We start from the raw sequence: 20,115 nt of genomic DNA on the forward strand, positions 1-20,115 counted from the left end.
TTCAGGAAGTTGGCCTCCAAACAGACAGTTGTGATCTCCCTCCCTTCACATGCTTGTTATCTTGCCTTTGTGTCCATTCCCACCCCACCTTGTTGGGGACTTCCAATAGCATAGAATTGGATGGGCTTAACATACCACTATCCACAAACATGGAGCCTCAAGAAAAGAGTCCATATTTGCAGACTCCCCAGGCAAAAATGAGGGCATTTGCAATCCACCAAAAAAAAAAAAACAAAACAAGGGTATGCTACAAAACTGATCAGAGGATAGGTGGCCTGAAGGCTGCTCCAGGAATTCATTGACTGTGTCTCTTAAAGATACTTAATGGAACTTACTTCAGCCCTGGAACAGAGCTTTAAAAAGACACTTCCCTTGGTCTGCCTGCAGCATGCCTAAATCTCTGCAGTCTTCACAGGGTGATCAACCAGTCACAGAAGGAAGGGCCCTTCGGGTCTTTGGCCCCATCACTTCATGTGAAAGAAAGGCAAGGCCTTCGCATTCTTCCTACCCTGCCCATCTCATTTAAGAGAATGGGAGGCCAGAAGAAGCAAACCACAGTTTCCCAAGGGAGTGGAGATACATTGCAGCTGGCTAAATTCCCAGCTTACACATGGAGAGCATCCTGATGGCCAGAAGTGGGGTGCACAGGATGGCAGTTGCAGCTTTGACCTTGCTGCAGTCTTAGTGACATGTTCTGCAAACCTGCAAGCAGGAAGTCCCTGCACTGCCACTAGCTGGGGAGCTCTGGCTTTCTGAGCACAGGACAGGAGCCCAGGGCATGGCACCAGTCCAGCAGGCAACCCAGAGAGATGCAGCCCAAGGACCACTTGAAACCTTTTAGACCCTAGAGTATTCCTCCCAACCAAGGTAAGCCAAAAAAGCATTGCTGTCTTCGGTGGAGTCAGCAAGCACAGCAGAGAAGGCTTTCATGTTTTAGGGGGAGGAGGGCAGACTTGCAAGCTCACCTAAACCAACGCCCCCAAGGCAGACTTCAGATTTCATTTCACCCCACAAGGAGACCGGCATCTGCCCATGTGGCTTAGCAGACTGCACAGTTGGAACCCAAATGCATCTCCAGGTGCTGTCACTGATTGTCACTCTGCTCTCTCCATGGTTTAGCTTTGATCACTGTGTAGCCCGCAGCCTGTCTTGGGTAGTAACTGATACGAGCAAATCAAAAAAGGCACACTGTGCCAAGGGGACTCATCGGGCAGCTTGTGAAGGTCCAGGCCACTCAGCTCCAGCCTCAGAGTCACCTGCAATGAAAACCACTTCTTGCTGTGAGGGATTCAGTGGTCTAGATGGGATTTCTTAAAAACTAAAACCAGTGATTATTCTCTGGTTTGTACTTTCACATAGGAAAGAAGTCATAATTTCACAGCAACAAAAAGGAAAGGAGAGGGGTGTGTTTTTAATATCAAATTGTGGCCATCAACGTTTTCACTGACCTTTAGTAACTGGCTATTTTATTTTGAAAATCAGGGTTCGATCAGCGAGGTCCAGAAACCATCTCATTATACTCAAGGGCCTTGATGCTCTACCTCAGGAATCTCGGCTCTGGTGAGAGCCGGGGTCGGGGAGGCATTGTGTGAGACACACCGGTTGGAGCACAGTTCCCAGAGGCCCAGGTGGCCTGTCACAGTCGCCTTGTGCTACCAAAGCACCGAGGAGCCAAAGCCACCAAGCAGGGCAGGCAGGGAGAGCGCCAGCAAGCCAGCACCTAGAGCTCCAGGCTGTCCCCCTGTGCCATCTCAGCTGAGGCTGCTCTCCTGCCTCCTCCAAGAAAGCCGTGCCCTAGGGAGGCCGCTCAGCCTGCTAGGACCCAGCAGAGCACTTCCATTGAAAATAATGGAAATTCACATTGGCGCACTTTTGATCCTTAAGAGGCAAGTCTCCTTTGATCCTTGAAGATATTCTCTCAAACCAGGAGGACAGGTAGGGTGGGGAGGAGAGAAGTTTAAAAAGCAGGATGATCCATTTCATCAAGCCAAGAGGCTGGGCTAGTTGGAAAGTCGGGGTAGCCTACACTGCTTCCTGTGGAGATGTCAGAGGTGGGTCCCCCAGCCATGGCTCTCAGCGTCTGGCTCACGCCCTGCCCTGCATGCGCAATGATACCCAAATTACTGTCCACCGTGTAATCCAGCCCATTGAGCAAGGGAGCGTGGGATGGCAGGGACGAGATGGAGGATGGAGACTGGGGGATTCCATAGGGACTCCCATCCCTCAAGTCCTGATAGGATTGTCCTGTCCCGTCCATGGAGAAGTTCCCATTCATTAACTGTCCACCTGTAACGTCCCCCACGTTGCCATAAATCCTATTGGTGTGGCCAAGTTCTGAGAGAATTTGATCTTCTGTGGACAAAAGAATGGAGATTTATTGTCAGCTGTCGGGACTTCAGTGGTCTCTGCTCTTCACAACCTAGGAACCCATGACTGGGGAAGATACCCAAAGGCAGCAGCTGTCTCTCTGCCAAGCAAGGGTCAGGCAGCAGCCAATCCACCTGACCTCCAGGGACCAACCCAGGTCAAGGGGCAAAATAAGAAACACCTGCAGAGACCAATTCTAGGTCCCAGAAGGCTGGACGTATATTTGATGAGCTTGTTGGCCCCGTGTATCTGGTGTACTAAAATATTCAGGCAACACTCAGGAGTATGAACACCCCAGGGTTGGTGGGTGGTGTTATCACAAGTGACAAATATGTGCTGCCAAGATTTACTCTAAAAGCTTTCAATGAGAAGAGTGCTTAGTTTCATTGGCTGGGAAACAAGCAGGCCCGTAGGATAGAACTAAGCTGGGGGCCTTGCTTAGACATGTGTACAAAATCCTTCTGGTCTACCCAGAAAGGAGGTTCAGTATCAAAGGACTTGGCTTCTCTCTATTCAATCAGCTCTTCACTGGGGGCAAAAATTATTTAAGGCCACTGGACCCTCTCGTCTCTTGAGCCATTTCATTAAGGGGATCTAGTGCAATCTTTACCACATGAAAGAATTCATCTCTCCAACAGAGGCCAGAAATTTTAGCCTTAAGAAATAAAGGATTTTATAAATGCCCAGAGAGACGAATGCTATGTCAGTCTGGGACCCATCTGCACCCAACAGGAATGCTTTAACAATACTGGATTTCAGACATGGATCTCAACAGCTCCGATGAGATTAGGTGACTTTCCCAATCCTGCCAAGTGGACAGGTGAGAATGGGGTCCTGGGCCTTCTGACCTGTAGGTCTCAGCAGACCTCCCGGCTCAGCCTCAGTCCTCTCAGACACTGTGCTCCTCTAGGCCACTATTCCACCCTCTGTCCCACAAACTTCTTCCACTTTTCCACCTGGGCTACACATCAGTTCCTGTAGGAGGCTATTCAAAACCCATCCCTCAGAGACCTCCCATGCCACCCGTGAAAATGTAAAAGCCAGGGGCAAGGGAAGGCTGATGTCCTTCAAAGGGAGCAGGATGCAGAAGGCTCAGCTCCACTCTAAAATGGCCATGATTTGGCCCTTTTGGCTATGGGAGCCACTGGCTCCTGTAGGGACAGTCACACCCTCCCTGAGTACAAGTGCTTAGCTTTCCCCCGGGCACGTGGACAGCTGGTGTGTTCACTGAGCCCAGTGACTGAGATGACATGCGGGGGCACTCCCCATTTATAGATGGGAAGACAGCAGCTCATGAAAAATGAGTGACTCTAATAAAGCCACCCTGCAAGCCGGGCTTCTGATCAGTGTCCTTGCCGTCCGCAACAGAAGTCCTTCCCCATTTGCAGACTCGGTAACTGAGAGCAGGTAGGGTTATTTGTGAACAACCTGGGGATCCACTGTGTGCAGTAATTTGCAATTTTGATGATGCCCCAGTCTGAACAGAGCGCATGCTGCGAAGCTCGTGTGCCAGGTGGGGAGGAAGCAAGTGCCCCGCTCACATGCACTCCCAGCAGTGATCTCCAGGAAGAGGCCTGTTGAGCGTGCTTCCTGTCACCAGGATAGGAGGACGGGGTTCCTTTAGGGGACCATAGAAGGTGGCCAGTGTCCCCACAAAAGGGAGAGGTGCAGGAACAGAGCTGGGGCAAGCCCTGAGATGCAGCCCCCTGTTCACGGCTGGGTGGTCTGGTGAGGGCACCCCAGTCAGCAGGAAATGAGGGGGACCTCAGGGCCATGAGTAGGGCCTGGCTGCACCCCACGGACCTGTTCCTCTCCTTTTCTATTCCCTGTCCCGCCCTGAAGGGCCCTAGCAACTTCCCCACCCTTTACTGAGGCCTTCCTTGGGAGGGAGTGGCCAAAGCCTGAAGGAAGAGCCGCCTGTGAGCCAGGGCCTACTGTTCCCCAGGGAACTTCCCTAGGACCTCGGCCTCGCCCCCCAGCCCTGCTCACCTCGGAAGCTCAGCTCACTGTCACTAACCCCACAGTCCTCTGCCGAGCTCTCCTTCTCCTGCTTGCTGCCTCCCCGGCTCCTCTTGACGCTCTTATAGAACTGTCCCCAGCGATGCCGCCCTGCGTCCTTCTTCAAGCGTTTCTCCTTGGCCCTCCTGTTCTGAAACCAAACCTGCCACAAAGCACAAGGGACACAGGGGGAGTGCGCCATCAGCCCAAAGCCTCCAGGACCCAAACGCAGGCGGCTGGAGACAGACTAAAACCTATTCTCCCGCCCCTGCTCTCTCCAGCCTGGGCCTCTGAACTCTGCCTGAGATTCTGGCTGACACCCCCAGGGACACGGGGTCACTGCCCTGAGCCCAACTGCCCATGGGGATGGGTGATGTCACACCAGTTCCTGGCTCTGGACACCACACTCTGTCCCTCCCTGCCAGAGGCCCAGATCCCCAGAGAGCAAAGGAGGGCTGGCCTCTAACCTGAACCACCCTCATGTCCAGGCCTGTCTCCGAGGACAGCTGCTCCCTCACGTGGCGCGCGGGTTTCGGGGAGTTCTTGTAGGCATTCTTTAGCGTCTCCAGCTGCTTGGCTGTGATGGTGGTCCGCGGCCGCTTAGCTCCAGCCTCCGAGTCATCTGCAATGAAAACCACCCCTTACTGGATCAGCAGGTCGGAAGCAGCTGGGCCTCCTCCTTCCTTCCCCCCAGGTAGTAGAACACTTGCTCTGTGTAGGGCTGGGGAAGAGGGCGTCACCGTGGCGTGGTCCCCACCCCTGCAGCCTCCACAGCACTGAAAGTGAGGTGCACTGCCCCCATGTCCCTGGCCTCTGGCTCCCCTCCAGAGCCTCCATCTCCCCTGGTCCCACCTCATGGCCTCTGCCGTGGCCTCCCTGGGCTCCCAACTGGGGACAGCCTGCACCTCACTCGCCGTCCCAAGCAGTGTTTATGATCTACGGGTCAGAACCCACTGGTGGCTTATAAAGTCCATCTAGTCAATCAAAACTAAAAGAGGAAACAGGATGAACAGACAGAGCAGTGTTTCATGAAACTTGTTCACTTTCCCTGTTTGAATGTGCGCCCTGAGTTGAAATGTGAAGTGAGCTTCTCACAGTGGATCTTAGTCAATATTTTTTGAAAAGCACTGAGTTCGGGAGTGTTCCAGGTAACGCACTGGTCAACACAGAGTGCTTGATTGGTTTTGAATGGAAGAACCTCGAGTCTCTGTTAGCTAAAGGCTGGTTTGTTCCATTCCCAGTCAGGCACAGAGAGGCAGCGGGTGTGCTCAGTACCACACAGTCGTGCAAACAGCTTGCTGCCTCACCTGGGATGTGGGCACAGCTCTCCCCCTCTGCACAGTGGCCCTGGAGGACACTAAGAATAAAGGCCACTGCAGGCTCCTGGTGGTCTGTGCCCCTCACATGTATACTTCAGAGCCTCTGCTACATTCCTGTCCTCTTCCCTGCCTCTTCTCCTTTAAGAACATTCAAGAAAAACCTCTTAGGAACAACAATAATAGGCACCACTTATGAAGCACCTTCTGTGTGCCTGGTTCACTGCAAACTTTGTAGGCAGTCAGTCCCCACAATTCTAAAAGGTTCTCCAAGTAGAAGACCTAGGTGTGGCCTTCTTGGCCCTGGGCAACTGACTTGGCAAGCAGCCTCACCGTCGGAAGACTGGGGAGCAACACCTGCCCTTGGGGAGCAACACCTGCCCTTGGGGAGCAACACCTGCCCTTGGGGAGCATGCGTTCTAGGGGGTAAGCAGTGGCGCAGCTGGGGCCGCAATACACACAGCACAGGGTAGAGGCCCAGCGTCTTCTCTCCTCCTTGGGCTGTTTCCCAACATAAGCCACTGTCATCCCAGAACCATCCAGAACCACTCTCACCCATCTCCCTCCCTGGAGTCCAGGACCCAAAGAAGGGGTGCAGGACAGGGCCCCATGTTTAGAGAGTAAGGCCAACACAGACAACCTCCACAGTTTGTGAAATTCTGGAGTTCGGCATGACGTTGTTTGATGCAAACTTGAATTATGCAGATATGAAATAGTGTTCTATTAAAATATGTATAGAGTCTTCATGGATAGACTTTTAAATAATAAAACTATGAAAACTATGTGAGCCGGGATGGTGGCATATGCCTCTATATAGGACTAGATATAGTCCCAGCTACTGAGGGCTGAGTGGGAGGATAGCATGGGCCTAGGAGTTCAAGATCAGCCTGGGCAACACAGTGAGAGCCCGTCTCAAACAAAGAAAAAAGAGTTTAAGTCGGGGGGGAATCACTTAATTTCAAAACAGTCTTTCCTAGTGAATTAGAAATCATTTCACCACAGCAGACAGCAGCGCCCCTGGGGTTTACCTGTCACCCGCGTTGGTGGCCTTTGGTGGCGCACCATTGCTGTGTGTTCAGGGCTTTCTTCTTGTGATTACGGGGACTATTATGCTGTTATTTTAACATTCACTGTTATTATAATTTAAAATCTTTTTTATATCCTATAACAATGTCATCCAAGTATTCATTAAGTAGTGGCAGCAGTGCTCGTGCTGAAAAATGTACCCGAAAATCAATAACTTTGGTGCGGAAGTTAAATGTGATAAAATGCTATGAGGAAGGCCAAGGGACACCACGATACCCCCGGCTGTTAATTTAGGAGAGAGCCTGGGGCACGGTACTAAAGGTAATGCTGAGAAAATAAAAAGTAACATGAAGGCGGAGATCTCCTTCACAGGCTGCGGATCTGTATGCTGGCAGGGGCCCCTCCCCCCCCCCGGGTTGCATTAATTCCTAGGGGAAAATTAGTCTCCATGTACGTTAGCGTTGAATTATGCAGGGTCTCCTAGAACTTATCCCTGATATAAAATGCGCCCTCATTATTTTGAAAATGCAGATATCCAAGGAGATGGAACAAATGAACAAAATCATTCATACTAAGGTGCAAATAGCTGATATGTTAGATCCTTTGTTTAGCTCAAGGGAGGAAATTATAAGCCTAAAAGAAGACTTAGGAAGATAAGGAGAAATCACGACATATTCAAAGGCAGACAAATGTCCTCTGCTGCACCAAGGACCACCCGGCTATCCCAGGATGGAGCGGCTCCGCCTCCCTGACCGCCAGAGGACACCTGGGGAACAGGGCAGAGGTGCCTTCAGCTGCCTAAAACATGCCACACCTACCTGTCTGCATGTCTCTCCCACACGAGTCTCACTCTTACTTAACACCCCAGTTCACAGCCTCTTCCTGCTTAAACCTCGGGAGACAGCCCACAGAGGCAGCTTCTGTCCAGCCCCACATGTAGCTGAGAAGCCAAGACTCAGTCAGCTACACACGGTCCCAGAGGAGCTCCCAGTTCTTGGGGACGCCCACCCCGCCTCTGATGCCAAAGCCATTGTCCTGCAGAGGAATGCCCCACAGAGCAAATATTCTCCCATAAAATCACAAGCCCCACACGTCTTTCTTGCCTCCCCAGCTAGATTACGACCAGTCTGTGTTTGTCTCCCTCTTCTCTCGAACCATCTCAGCACCATGAGATGCCGGCCGAGAGGACTCAGGGTCTAAGGAAGCAAGTCCCTGACGTGAGAACCGAGGGTGGTGGTGCTTTTATGATCTGTGGTGATGGGCATCAGGGTTCCAAAGGTGTCTCGGTGTCTTCGAGCCCATCTGAATCGGTGGCCTATTCCTGACCAGCCGCCCACTCTCTCGTGACATCCTAATGAACCCCAAAGCAACAGCGTGGGGTTTAAGGAACCAGAGCAGAGACCAGTCTTCAGAGGCCCTGGGTCTCTAGAGGAAGCAGATCAAAGTCCTCTGTCCACCTGACAAAGCCAGAGGTGTGAGGGTCATGGCAGAGAGGATCCCCAGAGAGACAGGAAACCTCTGCCATGGGCATCCCTGCCCCTCCCTTCCTCCCACCAAAGCCAAGTTTGGCCCAGCTAGTTCACCCAAGGGCCCCTGTGAGTTCCTCTGTGTCCTCGCTGCCACAAAACCTATTTCATACTGCATTTATTAATCAAAAACCTAATTTCTCCATGTATTGATCAGATCCAGATAACATATGAGCCCAGGAAAGATCTGGAAGGAGATACATGAAACAGTTTTTGCTTTATTTATTTATTTCCATCAAGTGCAGACCTATCAATAGGACTGCTTTCCACTGTGGAACCCTAAATTGATAAAAATTCTAGGTAAAGGCAAAAGGCCTTGATGTTCCATGAGTTTGTGCATCTGAGATTCCTAGGTTGGGTGTGACCAAATCCCAAATTCAGATCTGGAGTCAGACACCACCACCCCGTGGGTGCAGCTTGGAATGAGAAGCCAGGGGTGGGGCTGCAAGAAGGAGGGAGTCTGAGCCCTGTCCAGCAGCTGGAGAGCCCTTAGGCTTCCCAAGAACAGGCCAGGGAGGGCAAGAGCAGCCTGGGCAGAGGTAAGGCATGTTCCCTGCTGATCTCAGCCTCCGCCCCACCGGCCGGGCAATGGCCCTGAGGCAAGGGCAGGGGTCAGTTATGTTGTTGAGTCCCAGTTGCGTCACTCAGCCCAATGCCCAGGCACTTGCTCCAATATCAGGCCTTCAGAAACAGCAGGGGCAGCAGCCCTCAGTCCCTTCCCAAGACAGGAAACACCTGCAACGCAAGCCAGCCCTCAGAGGGGACAGGCCGATGCTGGTCCCGCTGTCTGCAGCCTTTGAGGCAAAGGAGTGCAGAGGTGAGTGCACCCCAAAGTCAACACTCAGGAGAACCCCAGTATCCACCACAGACCAAGCTCCAAGATCACCCAGGCAAAGAGGCCACCAAGAGGATGACCAGAGGTCCCTGGCTGCTGGAGCCCGCCGTGGAGGAGGGCAACAGCCCATCTCCACAGCCACAGCCTGATTCATGCTTCCACAAAGCCAGCGAGTGCAGCAGGTTAAGGGGACCAGAATTAGCTCCTGGGGCTCTGGAGGAGGAGGCCCAGTATTGAAGGGGCCCAGAGGCCGGGCAGGCAGGGCTCAGGGAGGAGGACACCACTGGCAGAGGGAACGGCCTGGTGGAGGCCTGGAGGGGGACAGTGCACAGGGCAGGGACACGTACCGTTCTGCTTGGCCGTCTCGTAGTCCTCCTTGCACACCAGCCGCCCATCCTCCATGAGGTAGAACTCGTCCCCCGTGGCCAGCTGCCGGCTGCAGATGATACAGGCGAAGCAGTGCAGGTGGTAGACAAAGTCCTGGGCCTTGCGGACCACCTGGGTCGGGGGGATGCCCTGCTGGCAGGCTGTGCATTTCGTGCCGAAGCGCCTGTCAGGGCAGCAGAAAAGGATCAGGGGGAAGAGGCATGCCGTGGGGTATGCCCTCTCCCAGCCCTCTCCTAGCCCACCACTCCAGTGTCCCTGGGCCCCCAGGGACACCCAGACCTCGTCCTCTGGGCCTCCAACTAGCTTCATCGCTTCAAGCTGGGCTCTTGCACCACCAATGAAGGGGTTGGACCAGAGCTAGTCACTAATGTCTCTCCTGAGGCCGACATCCCTGGGCTCCACGTTGCCTGATTGACACCTATCCATCATGGGGGCAGGGGGTGGGGTTTCTAGGGCCGTTCCTGGGTGGCTGTACCTTACCCTCCAGGCTTCCTAGTCTTTATGATGTGGTCTAACAGGGAACCATATGTGAAGCCCACAGAGCGAGAGGCCCCAAAAGGCCAGGCAACAGCACAGGCCCACGTCCACACTGGCACTCTGAGAAAACACGCCTTGTCAGCAGAGCAGGCTCCCCATCTCTCCCTCCCCTCCCTCAGGACCAGGACGGCCCATCTCCTCCCTGCCGTGGTCCAAGGCAGGCCTAGCGAGGCACGCTTTAGGACCCTGCAACATCCCAGGGCCAGAGGTCTGCAGATATGTTTGGAAAACGCTGCCAAAGGCCTCTCCTGGGTCTCTCCCTTTCTGGACCTACATCAAGGCAAAAGAAAGTCATCCACTGCCACCCTGTGCTGGGACTAGGAAGGGAAGAGAAGTAGACAATTCACAGCAGCGTCCAGCGGGGTGCTGGAAGCCTCTTTCCCCATGCTGGCCACACCAGGGTCACAGAGGCAAGAGGGAAACGGGGCCAGCGCCGTGGTGGGCAAGGAAGGGGTGACTTGCAGCAGGTGAGCCTCCCCTGCTGGAGGAGGGAGGCGGCGGGGCTCGGGAAGCAGGGGCAGAGTTTAAAACAGCAATCAACCTAATTATTCATGACACTTCACACGGCAGAACTTTATCTTCTTCAGGATGAAAGACTTCGCCTAATGGATCTGGGGAAGGTTTGATTTTAATGGTCCTTTTAACTAATGCTTATAGGCAGCCTGATTTCCCCTGAAAGGACAGTACATATTTCATCCACATTAATACCAAATAAATTAATTATGGTCATGGCTATCATGATGAATCCCAGATTAATGCAGAATGATGGGTCTCTTAAGCAGCAATGATACCTGCTGGCGGGGGGCGGGGGCAGGGGCCTGCAACAGGCATGTCCAGCTGCAGCCTTGACCAACCGCCCACGGACACGGCATCCTGGAGGGAAGGGAGGGGTCTCCATGTCTGCATGGTGAACTCCCCAGGAGCCAGAATGGAAGACTGCTCTTCTGAGACTGGTACAGAAGGGTGTTAGGGTGTGTCTGCAACATGGCTTGGGACACCCAGGCTTCTGAATCCCTAGGACGTCTCTTAACTTGGTGGGGGATGTATGGAAGAGGCCTCTCAGAGCCCAAGTGCTCCACCTGAGATTCAGTATAGGCTTCATGAACCACTCTTCCCCAGTTGCTCAGAATCCTGCCTCAGGAGGCCGTCCAGGTGTGTGTCAGAATTTCAAAGGGATTCAGGACCCAAAAAAGTCAGTTCTTATTTGTTGAATAATGAAATCACTGAAGAAAGACCCCTGTCTTTAGAGGATGTACATGGAGGTGGGTGTGGTGGCACTTCCTATAATCCCAGCAACTCGAGAGGCTAAGGCAGGAGGGTAGCAAGTGTCTGAGACCCTCCTCAGCAATTTAGCAAAGCCCTGAGCAACTTAGTGAAACCCTGTCTCAAAATAAATACAAAGGACTTGAGATGCAGCACGGAGGTAAAACACTCCCAGGCTCAATTCCTAGTACCAACCCCCGCCCCAGGAAAAAAATAAAAAGGAAAAGAAAGAAATAGAAGATGCGCGTGGAGAAAGGAGATGGTCGTGGATGGCCGGCTCAGGAGGGTCCTGCCCCTCCCAGAGCACAGGGGAGAAACAGGCCCGCCCCGCAGTGCTGGGTAACCGTGCCATCTGGGTCACAGGGAAGCAGCAGGCCATCTGCGTGTCTGGGGAACAGAGAGAAAGGAAGCCTACCTATGCGCTACTGGAGAGTGTTTCCAAAAGCCTGTGCCTTCCTATCTCATCTGGGTCCATCCCCAAAGCAGGCGTGAGTTACAAGGAACAGAAACTCCACCAGGTCTGCTGGGCACCCTCCTGAGAAGCCACCCACATCTGCAGGGTGTGTCCAAACCCTTTGCTGAAAAGATGGGGTGGGGAGTGGCTCCAGAGAAGATCTAGACTTTCCCCCAAACAAATCCTCACGTGGAGGCCTGGGCAGAGGAGAGACCCCAGAAGAGAGTGGAGCCCTCCAGAGGCTTCTCCCACCATGGGACCACGCCTCTCCCACCTCTAAAAGCAGAGGGGGCTTTCATAGCCAAGCCCAGTCGACACCAGAGCCCAGAGACATGAAAGATAACGGGGTATAAATTCAATCTACAAACCGACAGTGATTCATGCGCAGGGGGCAAGTGCACAAGAAAAATGAAAAACAAATGGACTTTCCCACCAGCGTTTTTTAGCAATTGAAGCAATTTTCCTGATTGTGGGATTTATACCCACGGTTAAGTGGGAGTTGCTCCTCATTACCTTTTCTCCCTGGAGCACGGCCAACGGGCCCTTGCCAAGGGGGCCTCACGTAATCCTTGGCCCCCGGGGCTCCCCTGGCCTGGCCTGGCCCTAGGGCCACCCCACCTCTAGCCAGAACCAGTGGACCCAGAATAACCAGTGGACCCAGACTCCCATGGTGTGGGGTGATGAAGACACTGTCCCCAGGTTTCCAATCTTAGACCAGCCAGAGTCCCAAGGAGAGATGGCAGGCCACACACTGTCCTGTGACAGGCAATAATGAGACACTGGGGCCTGGTTGGAATTCCCAGGTCCCAAACAAGGTAAAACTGCTTCAGGGAGAACCAGATTCGAAGGATGCTGGGTGAGGGAGGAGGGGCTGGGCCAGCCAAGGAAGCCGGCTTCTGGCAATTTCCAATTTCCTAGGCAGCCCACATGCCATACCAAGTACCTACTGTGTGCAGGGTCCTGCCCTGTTGGAGGCTTAGTGAATACTGGCCTTGCTTTCCAGAAAGACATTCCAGCCACCCATCCACCTGGCCAGCCTCTGGGGACAGCTAGACTCCCAAGAAAGGAGCTGGAGCTGTCCAAAATGATGACAAAAATGCAAAGAAGGGCTTGTGACGCCTCGTGGGGTTATTCCCTCCTCTGACTACGCCACTGGAAACCCTCTCTTATCCCTGCCCAGCACACAGTAGGCAGGCCACAAAGACCAACTGAATTATGGATGCGAGAACTCCTTAGTGCACGTGCCCGGGCAGTCAGGAGGGCCTGGCTCTGCACAGACAGCGGCGCCTTCCAGAGCCTCTGTGACGGGGAGTGAGTGGCAGGTGGAGAGGAGAGCAGCAGTTAGTTCATAACACACGAAGTGTGCATCCCACTGTGCTGTCACCAACGCATTCATTCCACAAATGTCTCCCAAGGGTGATGCCTGAAACAGGTGAGGAACCGAGACTCAAGAGGCCAGCCGCCGGCCGCAGCCACACAGCAAGTGGGAGAGGCAGCGTTTGAGCTCGTGCTTCTGCTGTGGCACATGATGGGTGGCAAAGGCAGCCACATCCGCTCTGATGCCCACCCTAGACTGGAACTTGAGTAAAGGACCCTGTGCCCCTCACAGCCCCACCCCCAGCAGCTCTGAGCTCGGAGCATGAGGCCTCAACCCTGAGATGCTGGGGCTGCCATGGGGGCCCTCAGCACTGGGGACGTGGGCCCCAGCCCACCCAGCTGGCCCAGCTCACCCCGTTCCTACAGCTGGTACAGGCACGAGGGGCTGGGGGAGAGCTGGACATCACAGCCGGCTCTCAGGGGCCCCCTTGACCCTGGGAGGGGCCAGGCCTTGTCTCCTTGTCCACTCTCTTTAGGGCTTGGCCTGAGCCCTGTCTGTTGAGCTGTCCCCCTTTGCTGCTCTCTGCAGGCCTGGCTGGGCCGCTCACCAATGCAGGGACAAAGGTGAGGGGGTGGGATCCAGCAGGAAAAGGGCAACCGACAGGCTCCACAGAGCCTCCTAGAACAAGGGGCACATAGACCACCCATGTCTGGCACATTCCTGATTTGAAGTGCTGTGATCAGACCCTGGTAACCATGTTGTGGTTACTCAACACCAACAAAGGTCCCTGAGCTCTCGCTCACCATGTGCCCACTGGGTGTCCCACTCCAGGGGCCCTGTGTGTTCGTCAGCCCACAGCCCGTCACACTCCACAGCAGCACTGTACCAGGTACTGGATGACCTGGCTCCTGACATCCGTCACTCCCGCTGTGACTCTAGGTCCAGTGCCACACAGACCACCCTCCCTGCCCTGCCCTCAGTCCTCTGACCTCTTCTTTTGAAGGTCACAGCCTCCGCTCTTCACTGGATGGTCCTCCCAAGACCTGGTTAGGACCAAACTCTCCCTGCCACACCTCTGCTGGAACTTCCCCCTCCCACTGCTGACCACTGCCTCCTGCCCGCCTCCTCCAGGGCCACAACCGAACCACTCAGGGAGACTGCGCTTCCCACCATGGCTGCCCCTGTCCCTCATGCCCGGGGCCTCACTTCCCTCCTGCCCCGCAGCGTACCCCCCCTTCCCTTGCACCCCTCGGCCCTCCTGCCTTCCCTCAACCCCCCACCGCCTCCGCCCCAGCCCTGGGCAGCTGCACAGAGCTGAGGAAAAGCCCACCTGCCGCTGGGCTGCCTGAGCCCATGACAGCGCACCTGGGAGGCCACCTGACTGCTTCCCAGTCCTGTCCCTCTCCCGCCCCCAGACCCCTCCCCTCCAGGCCCATCCTCAGCTCCTGGGCCTCTCAGCACAGCTTCCTGTTCCCCACGGTCCCCGGGCCACCCACATGGCAGCTGTGGCTCTGCCTGACCCGGGCTTCCTACAGGGGGACCCCACCCCTGCCCCTGCTCAAGACCCACCCGTCTGGGCACAGGGTGCCCTCCTCCTGCCTGACCAGCCTCCTCCCATCAGCACCCCTTTACTGCTGCTGCTTAAAGTAACCCCCGGCCCCACATCCCCACCTGCCACCCGCTCTCCTCTCCTTCCAGGGCAGAATCCTTGGAGGACATCAAGAGGAGGCCTAGACGTTCGGGGATCCTCTTCAATCCATCCACTCGGGGCGCTGCCCACCAGCCAACCCAGCGGCACTTTGACCAGTCAAGAGCCAAGTCCAGTGGTCAGCTCCCATCCTCCCTGACCCTCCAGTGGGCTCTGTCCCCTTCCCTGGCAGCACGCCCACCTGGCCTCAGAACCAGCGCCCTGGTTGAGCCCCACTCACCCACCCCCGCCGACAGGCTCCCCACACCCTGTCTGTTCCTTGCCTGCTCCCTGGGAGTCCTGGGCCCTGACGGGCAGGTCCCACAGCTCCTCAGCACCTTGGATGGCCAAACCCAAGCTCCTGCTCTTGCCCGAGAACCTGCCCATCTCAGATCATGTGATCTCATCCTTCCAAATGCTCAGACCAAAAGCCTGGGACACTCCATCCGATCTGTCAGCAGATCAGACTCTAAATTCCACCGAGTGTGGGACCACTCCTCACATCTCTGCCAGCACCAGGACCACAGGGCTTCATCTGTTCTGCTCACAGCTGAATCCAGGGCCTGGCACAGTGTCTGCCCAGGGTACGTGTCCAGTGAATGGATGGGTGGACACCCCTCTGGCATGTTTCCATTTATAGATGAAGAAACAAGTTCAGAGAGGGTGAGTAACTGCCAGAGATCTCCCAGCTGAGAGCAGTGGACCTGAGATTTGAACACAGAATTCTTCCTCGGGGGGCCTCCCTTGCTCTTGGCCACAGGCAGGCAGTTGTGGGGACCAACCTGGACCCCAAACCAGCCTCCCATGTGTTGGAGCCGACACAGTATGGGCGCCATCGGGAGGAAGCCAAATACTACACAACTCGGTTTTATGCTTTAATTGCTTGGTGGTGATTTACTATGGGCCATATATTTTTTCCCAGCTGCCACTTCCCTACATGTATTTCTTTTATCTATCACCACACTTGACAGGTAAGCTGCTGATATTTACTGTTACTGTATGTACCAATATTCCCAGCATATATCACCACCCACTCTGAGGCCACCACCATGTCATGGGCACATAAAGCTCTGCCCAAGTACGGCCGGCCTTCTCCAGACGTAGCCTGGGGTCATATCTGGAGAAGGCTGACAGCGAGAAGGCTTTGGGGGAGGGGACGCAGCCCCTCCAGTGCACACAGGCTCAGGCCCGCCTCCCTGGCTGACAGGCACTGCCCCAGCGATGCGCTTTTGGGTCTTTTCTAAGTATAAGGCTTTATTTTTAAGGAGCATTTGATATTACTATTTTGAGATGAGTGCGACTACAAAAGCCCTAGAACCTGTGACCAAGTCCAACCCCCTCATTTAACAACATGGGTCCCAGAGAGAGGTAGTGACATGCCTAAGATCACACAGCTCACTTAGTGGGAGAGAAGAGGTCAGGACCCAACTCGCCCTTTTCTTTGGCGTCACGTCATCTCCTTTTCTGGGAACATGGATCAAGCACCAGACACTTCATGCCAGTTACCTCATTTAAACCTCACAACCACCATTCTTACAGGTAGGTATTATTATTATTATTCTCTTTGCACAGATGGTGAGGGCTTGGAACAGTCGGGTGGAGGGCCCAAGGCCACTCTCTCCTTCCCTGCTCTTGTCCCCCAGCACCTCACCTGCCACCTCACTCCTGGTGGTAGCCATTACCAGGTGGGCAGAAGACTCACCTGGGGGGTTGGCACTAAAGCAGAAAAGCCGTCCCTGGCTCCCGATTCTCGGCCCACTTTGACACCCACGGCCCCTGGCAGCTGTGGCTGGACCGTTCTTTGGGGAATCCTGTGTGACTGACGCTCTTCGCCTGCCTGGGGCACCTGCAGGTGGCTTGCTGTCCTTCCAGATGGAGGGCTTTATTCTCTGCGGTGGCATGGCAGACACCGGCTGGCAGTGGAATGGAGGTCTGGGGACACAGGCCCCAGCCAGTCTTGAGGCAAACCTGCTCCACTCAGCCACAACCCCGGCCGCGGAGCCAACCCTAGTCTGTGCTTTCTCCTCAGAGTGGACCTCCAGGGACACGGAAGGCTCCCCAGGCACCAGAATAACAGACTAGACCCATCTCTGACCACCCTGGCTTGACCTTGGCCTGAGAACCAGCACAAGATGAAGTGGGGCCAGGGCACGGGCCCTTGAATGCCTGGAAGTCTCAGAAGGCAATGGGAGCACGGTGACAGAGCTGGGCCTGGCAGGAGGGGACATGTGGTATTGCCCGGGGGTGCAGAGGTGTGGAGGGGACATGTGGTATTGCCCAGGGTGCAGAGGTGTGGAATCAGGGGACTCGCAGGACAGAGGCTGGGAATGAACAAGAAGGCCTTTGGGGGTGGGATCCCCGGGACAATGGCCAGAGGTGAGAGGTGAAGGAGAAAAGGGGTGACCCTGGGCAAGTGAGAGCAGGGGCTTGCCGCAGCTGGCCGCTGCGTTTCCCCGGGTGGAGGAAGGCTGCCCACACCTTCCACCCCCGTGTCAGCCAGACCCCCACCTTACTTGGGGACCCGGTTTCCACAGCCCAGATGCCATCTCTGGAGCTGATTCGCGTCTACTTGGTTCCAAACGGTTTCCTCCAAGCCAAGAAAGTCCCGGAGACGCAGTTTCCACAGATGTCAGGAGGCTGGGTTCTGCAGGAGCGGAGCGGGAGCGCGGGGCAGGCAGACAGATCATCCCGGACTCATCACCGGCTGATGTATGGCCTCCGGTCCCCAGGGGGAACTGCTGGGCTAAGTAATTGCTTCTGCCTTGATTACAGGCCGTCACAAATGACTGTGGGCCTGGTCCCACCAGTGTGTTTGACTCTTACAAATGTCCACAAGCACAGCCACTATCTGGACCATCTGATCGTTACCTTAAAAGGTTTAATTTGCTTAGCGAGGGAATTAGACTATAAACTATTCAGAAATTATGGAAAGCCACACGTCAAAGAGACCCTCCCCCTGTGGGTTCCTTAGCACATTTTGCTAGAGCATTGTGTACGGGTGTGTGTGTGTGTGTGGCCTAACAGTGCGTAGTTTATCAGAAATAAAAAGTGGCTCAGCAAAAGTCTGTCCCCAGGTCGGATCCATAACCAACAACCAATCCCAGAATTGCAAGAGTCTCTTCCTGGCACAGGTAGAGGCCAGCAGCTCCTGACCGAGCCGGACACTCTGTGAAGGGAAGGTCAAGGGCAGCAGTGTCTGCCCCAAAGCTCTGGACCATGCCAGGTGAGGGAAATTCAAAGTCCTTCGCACAGGGACATCCTGTGAGGCGAACTGCTGACAGCTCCTGCCCCACACCCACACTAGAATGTGGCCATGTGCTCCTGCCACTGCCGCTGGACGCAGCCTGACCTCCAGCCCCAGACCTGTCTGCCCCAGGCCTTCTGCAGCCACACCACCCCCAGCCTGCGACCCCAAGACTCCTCTCCTATTCTCTCCTATATCCACGCACCTTCACGACCTTGATGACAACAATGATGATCCCTGAGCACTTACTTCAGGTTACTAGATTCTCATAGTAACTCAAAAAAATTAAAATTTTGAGATGGGAATGTGAGGTTCAAGTTGACACCAAGCCTGGACTCAAACTTTCCACCTACTGCCAAGAGAGTTGATTAAGCCTGACTTCCCCAGGTGACCCCATGTCCTGGGACCTCTGCCCAGAATGGAGGTCCTGGTCACACAAGGAAGCGGTCAAGGTCCCCAGGGAAGTCCCCTTTGCAGCCAGCAAACCCCACTGTGATGGCTGAGTGGTGAGCAGAGCTGAAACCCGGCGACACCCAGGGGTGTGGCCTACCTGCTGCTGACTGAGGCTGCCCGAGACTGACTGGCCAGGAGAGGCCTGCAAGCCCCCCGGGGAACGACCGCCCCACCCACCCAGCAGTCCTGTACAGCTCTGGTGACACAGGCCCCCCATTCCACCAGGGACCCAGCAGGACCCATCCCTGCCCACCCAGCAGGGAAAGGGCCTCAGGGGCAGGGAGACACTCCTGAGGACATGATGCTTCAGACAGACACCTCCAGGTGACAGCATCCCAGAGCCCTGGCACTTCCCCCACGGCCCCCGGATGGGCTCCTGTGAGTGTGACTCCTGGTGGTCGGAGGGCTTGAAGCTCCCCACTGGCCTGGAATGTCCTCCAAGGCTTGCCCTGTACTGCAGAACCTGTATGAGTCCGCCCTCTCTTCACCTCTAGAGTGACGCGCTTTTGTATCCTAAAAATCAATGGTTTCTCTCCCAAATATTCACATAAATCAACCCATCTTGTTTGTCCTGTGGTTTAGCCCCCCCACGCTGCCTGGCTACCCCCCCTGGCTCTGAGGACCTCTAAGCAGGTAAGTCATCTCCACAGGAAGCCCTCAGAGCTGGGTGGTGGAGAGTTGGGGGAACAGGGACCAGGAAAGGCTGGAGCAGGCCCAGCTGGGAGGGACCTCGGAAAGCCTGGCCCTCCGGGGAGCAGGTCAAGAGACTCCAGAGATATCCATGGAGCACCTCCACTGGGTTGGCCATGGTCACCCCCCTCTCCGTCCCAACTCTGGGCTCCTGTGAGCCGCTCTTGACAGACAAGGGAAGGCCTGGCTGTTTGTTCACTGACACAAGAGCTTCACTGGGGTTCACCAAGCCTGCTCGCCACTCCTTCTGCAGAGTTCTCCTGTGTGCAGGCCTCTTTTAAAGCATATGAATTCCTGTTTCCCAAGGGTACCCCGTTAGCCACTGACGAAGCTGGCACCGGAAGCCCGCCCTCGGGGCAGAGAACCTGTCCTGTCTGCACTGTGCTTTGGAGTTGGGAGCTGCCAGGCTCCTCAGAGAACCTCGTTGGTGAGGAGGAGGAGACCCAGGAGTCCTCTCCCATCCCCTCACTCTCCAGGCCCTCGTCCCTTTGCAGGGAGACATGGGACCTGGGACATGCTGGACACGTGGTCTGGAAAGGACCTGCTTATTGAAAGCAGTGCGAGGAGTTGTCGGCTCTCAGCTGGCGATGCGCACTGCACGAGGCCCGACGTACCATGAGGGGTGGGCTCTCCTGATGCCTAAAGGCCCCCCTGCTCAGAGCAAATGACATCAATGCATTAGACCTCAGGGCCGCTCCTCTTGGGTCTCAGAATTTTATTTCCTTCAGAGAAAGGAAGCCAAGGACCCGTGAAGCAAAAGCAACAAACAGGAAAAATCAGTTGCTGATACTGAGCAAGACAGAGTTCAACAGCCCCCAAAGAAAAATGCAACAACCACAGAGTACCTCCTCCCAGCACCACTTCTTTCTTGGTCTGGCCACACACCAACATCGCCCTCTGCTGCCCGTCACCAGCATCGCTACAGCTCCCTGGCCCAAGACTGGGGGAGTCCTGACCTCTGGCTTCCCCAGGGCCTGGCTCCACCTCTCGACCACCTCGGGGGGTCGCTCTTAC

At 55.1% G+C, this 20,115-nt stretch overlaps 1 protein-coding gene across 1 annotated transcript in view; it reads right to left on the reverse strand.

Moving 5' to 3' along the window:
• Positions 1–1,957: 1,957 nt before the first annotated feature.
• Positions 1,958–20,115, reverse strand: part of Lhx4 (LIM homeobox 4) — a 37,293-nt gene continuing 19,135 nt past the window's right edge. The window contains exons 3-6 of the mRNA XM_026388508.2: positions 9,416–9,618; positions 4,833–4,987; positions 4,357–4,528; positions 1,958–2,352 (exon numbers count right to left, since the gene is read on the reverse strand). Coding sequence (XP_026244293.2) covers positions 1,958–2,352; positions 4,357–4,528; positions 4,833–4,987; positions 9,416–9,618 — 925 coding nt within the window. The remainder of the gene's footprint in view (positions 2,353–4,356; positions 4,529–4,832; positions 4,988–9,415; positions 9,619–20,115) is intronic.

Source organism: Urocitellus parryii, chromosome 9 (assembly GCF_045843805.1).
Source record: "Urocitellus parryii isolate mUroPar1 chromosome 9, mUroPar1.hap1, whole genome shotgun sequence".
Lineage (NCBI taxonomy): Eukaryota > Metazoa > Chordata > Mammalia > Rodentia > Sciuridae > Urocitellus > Urocitellus parryii.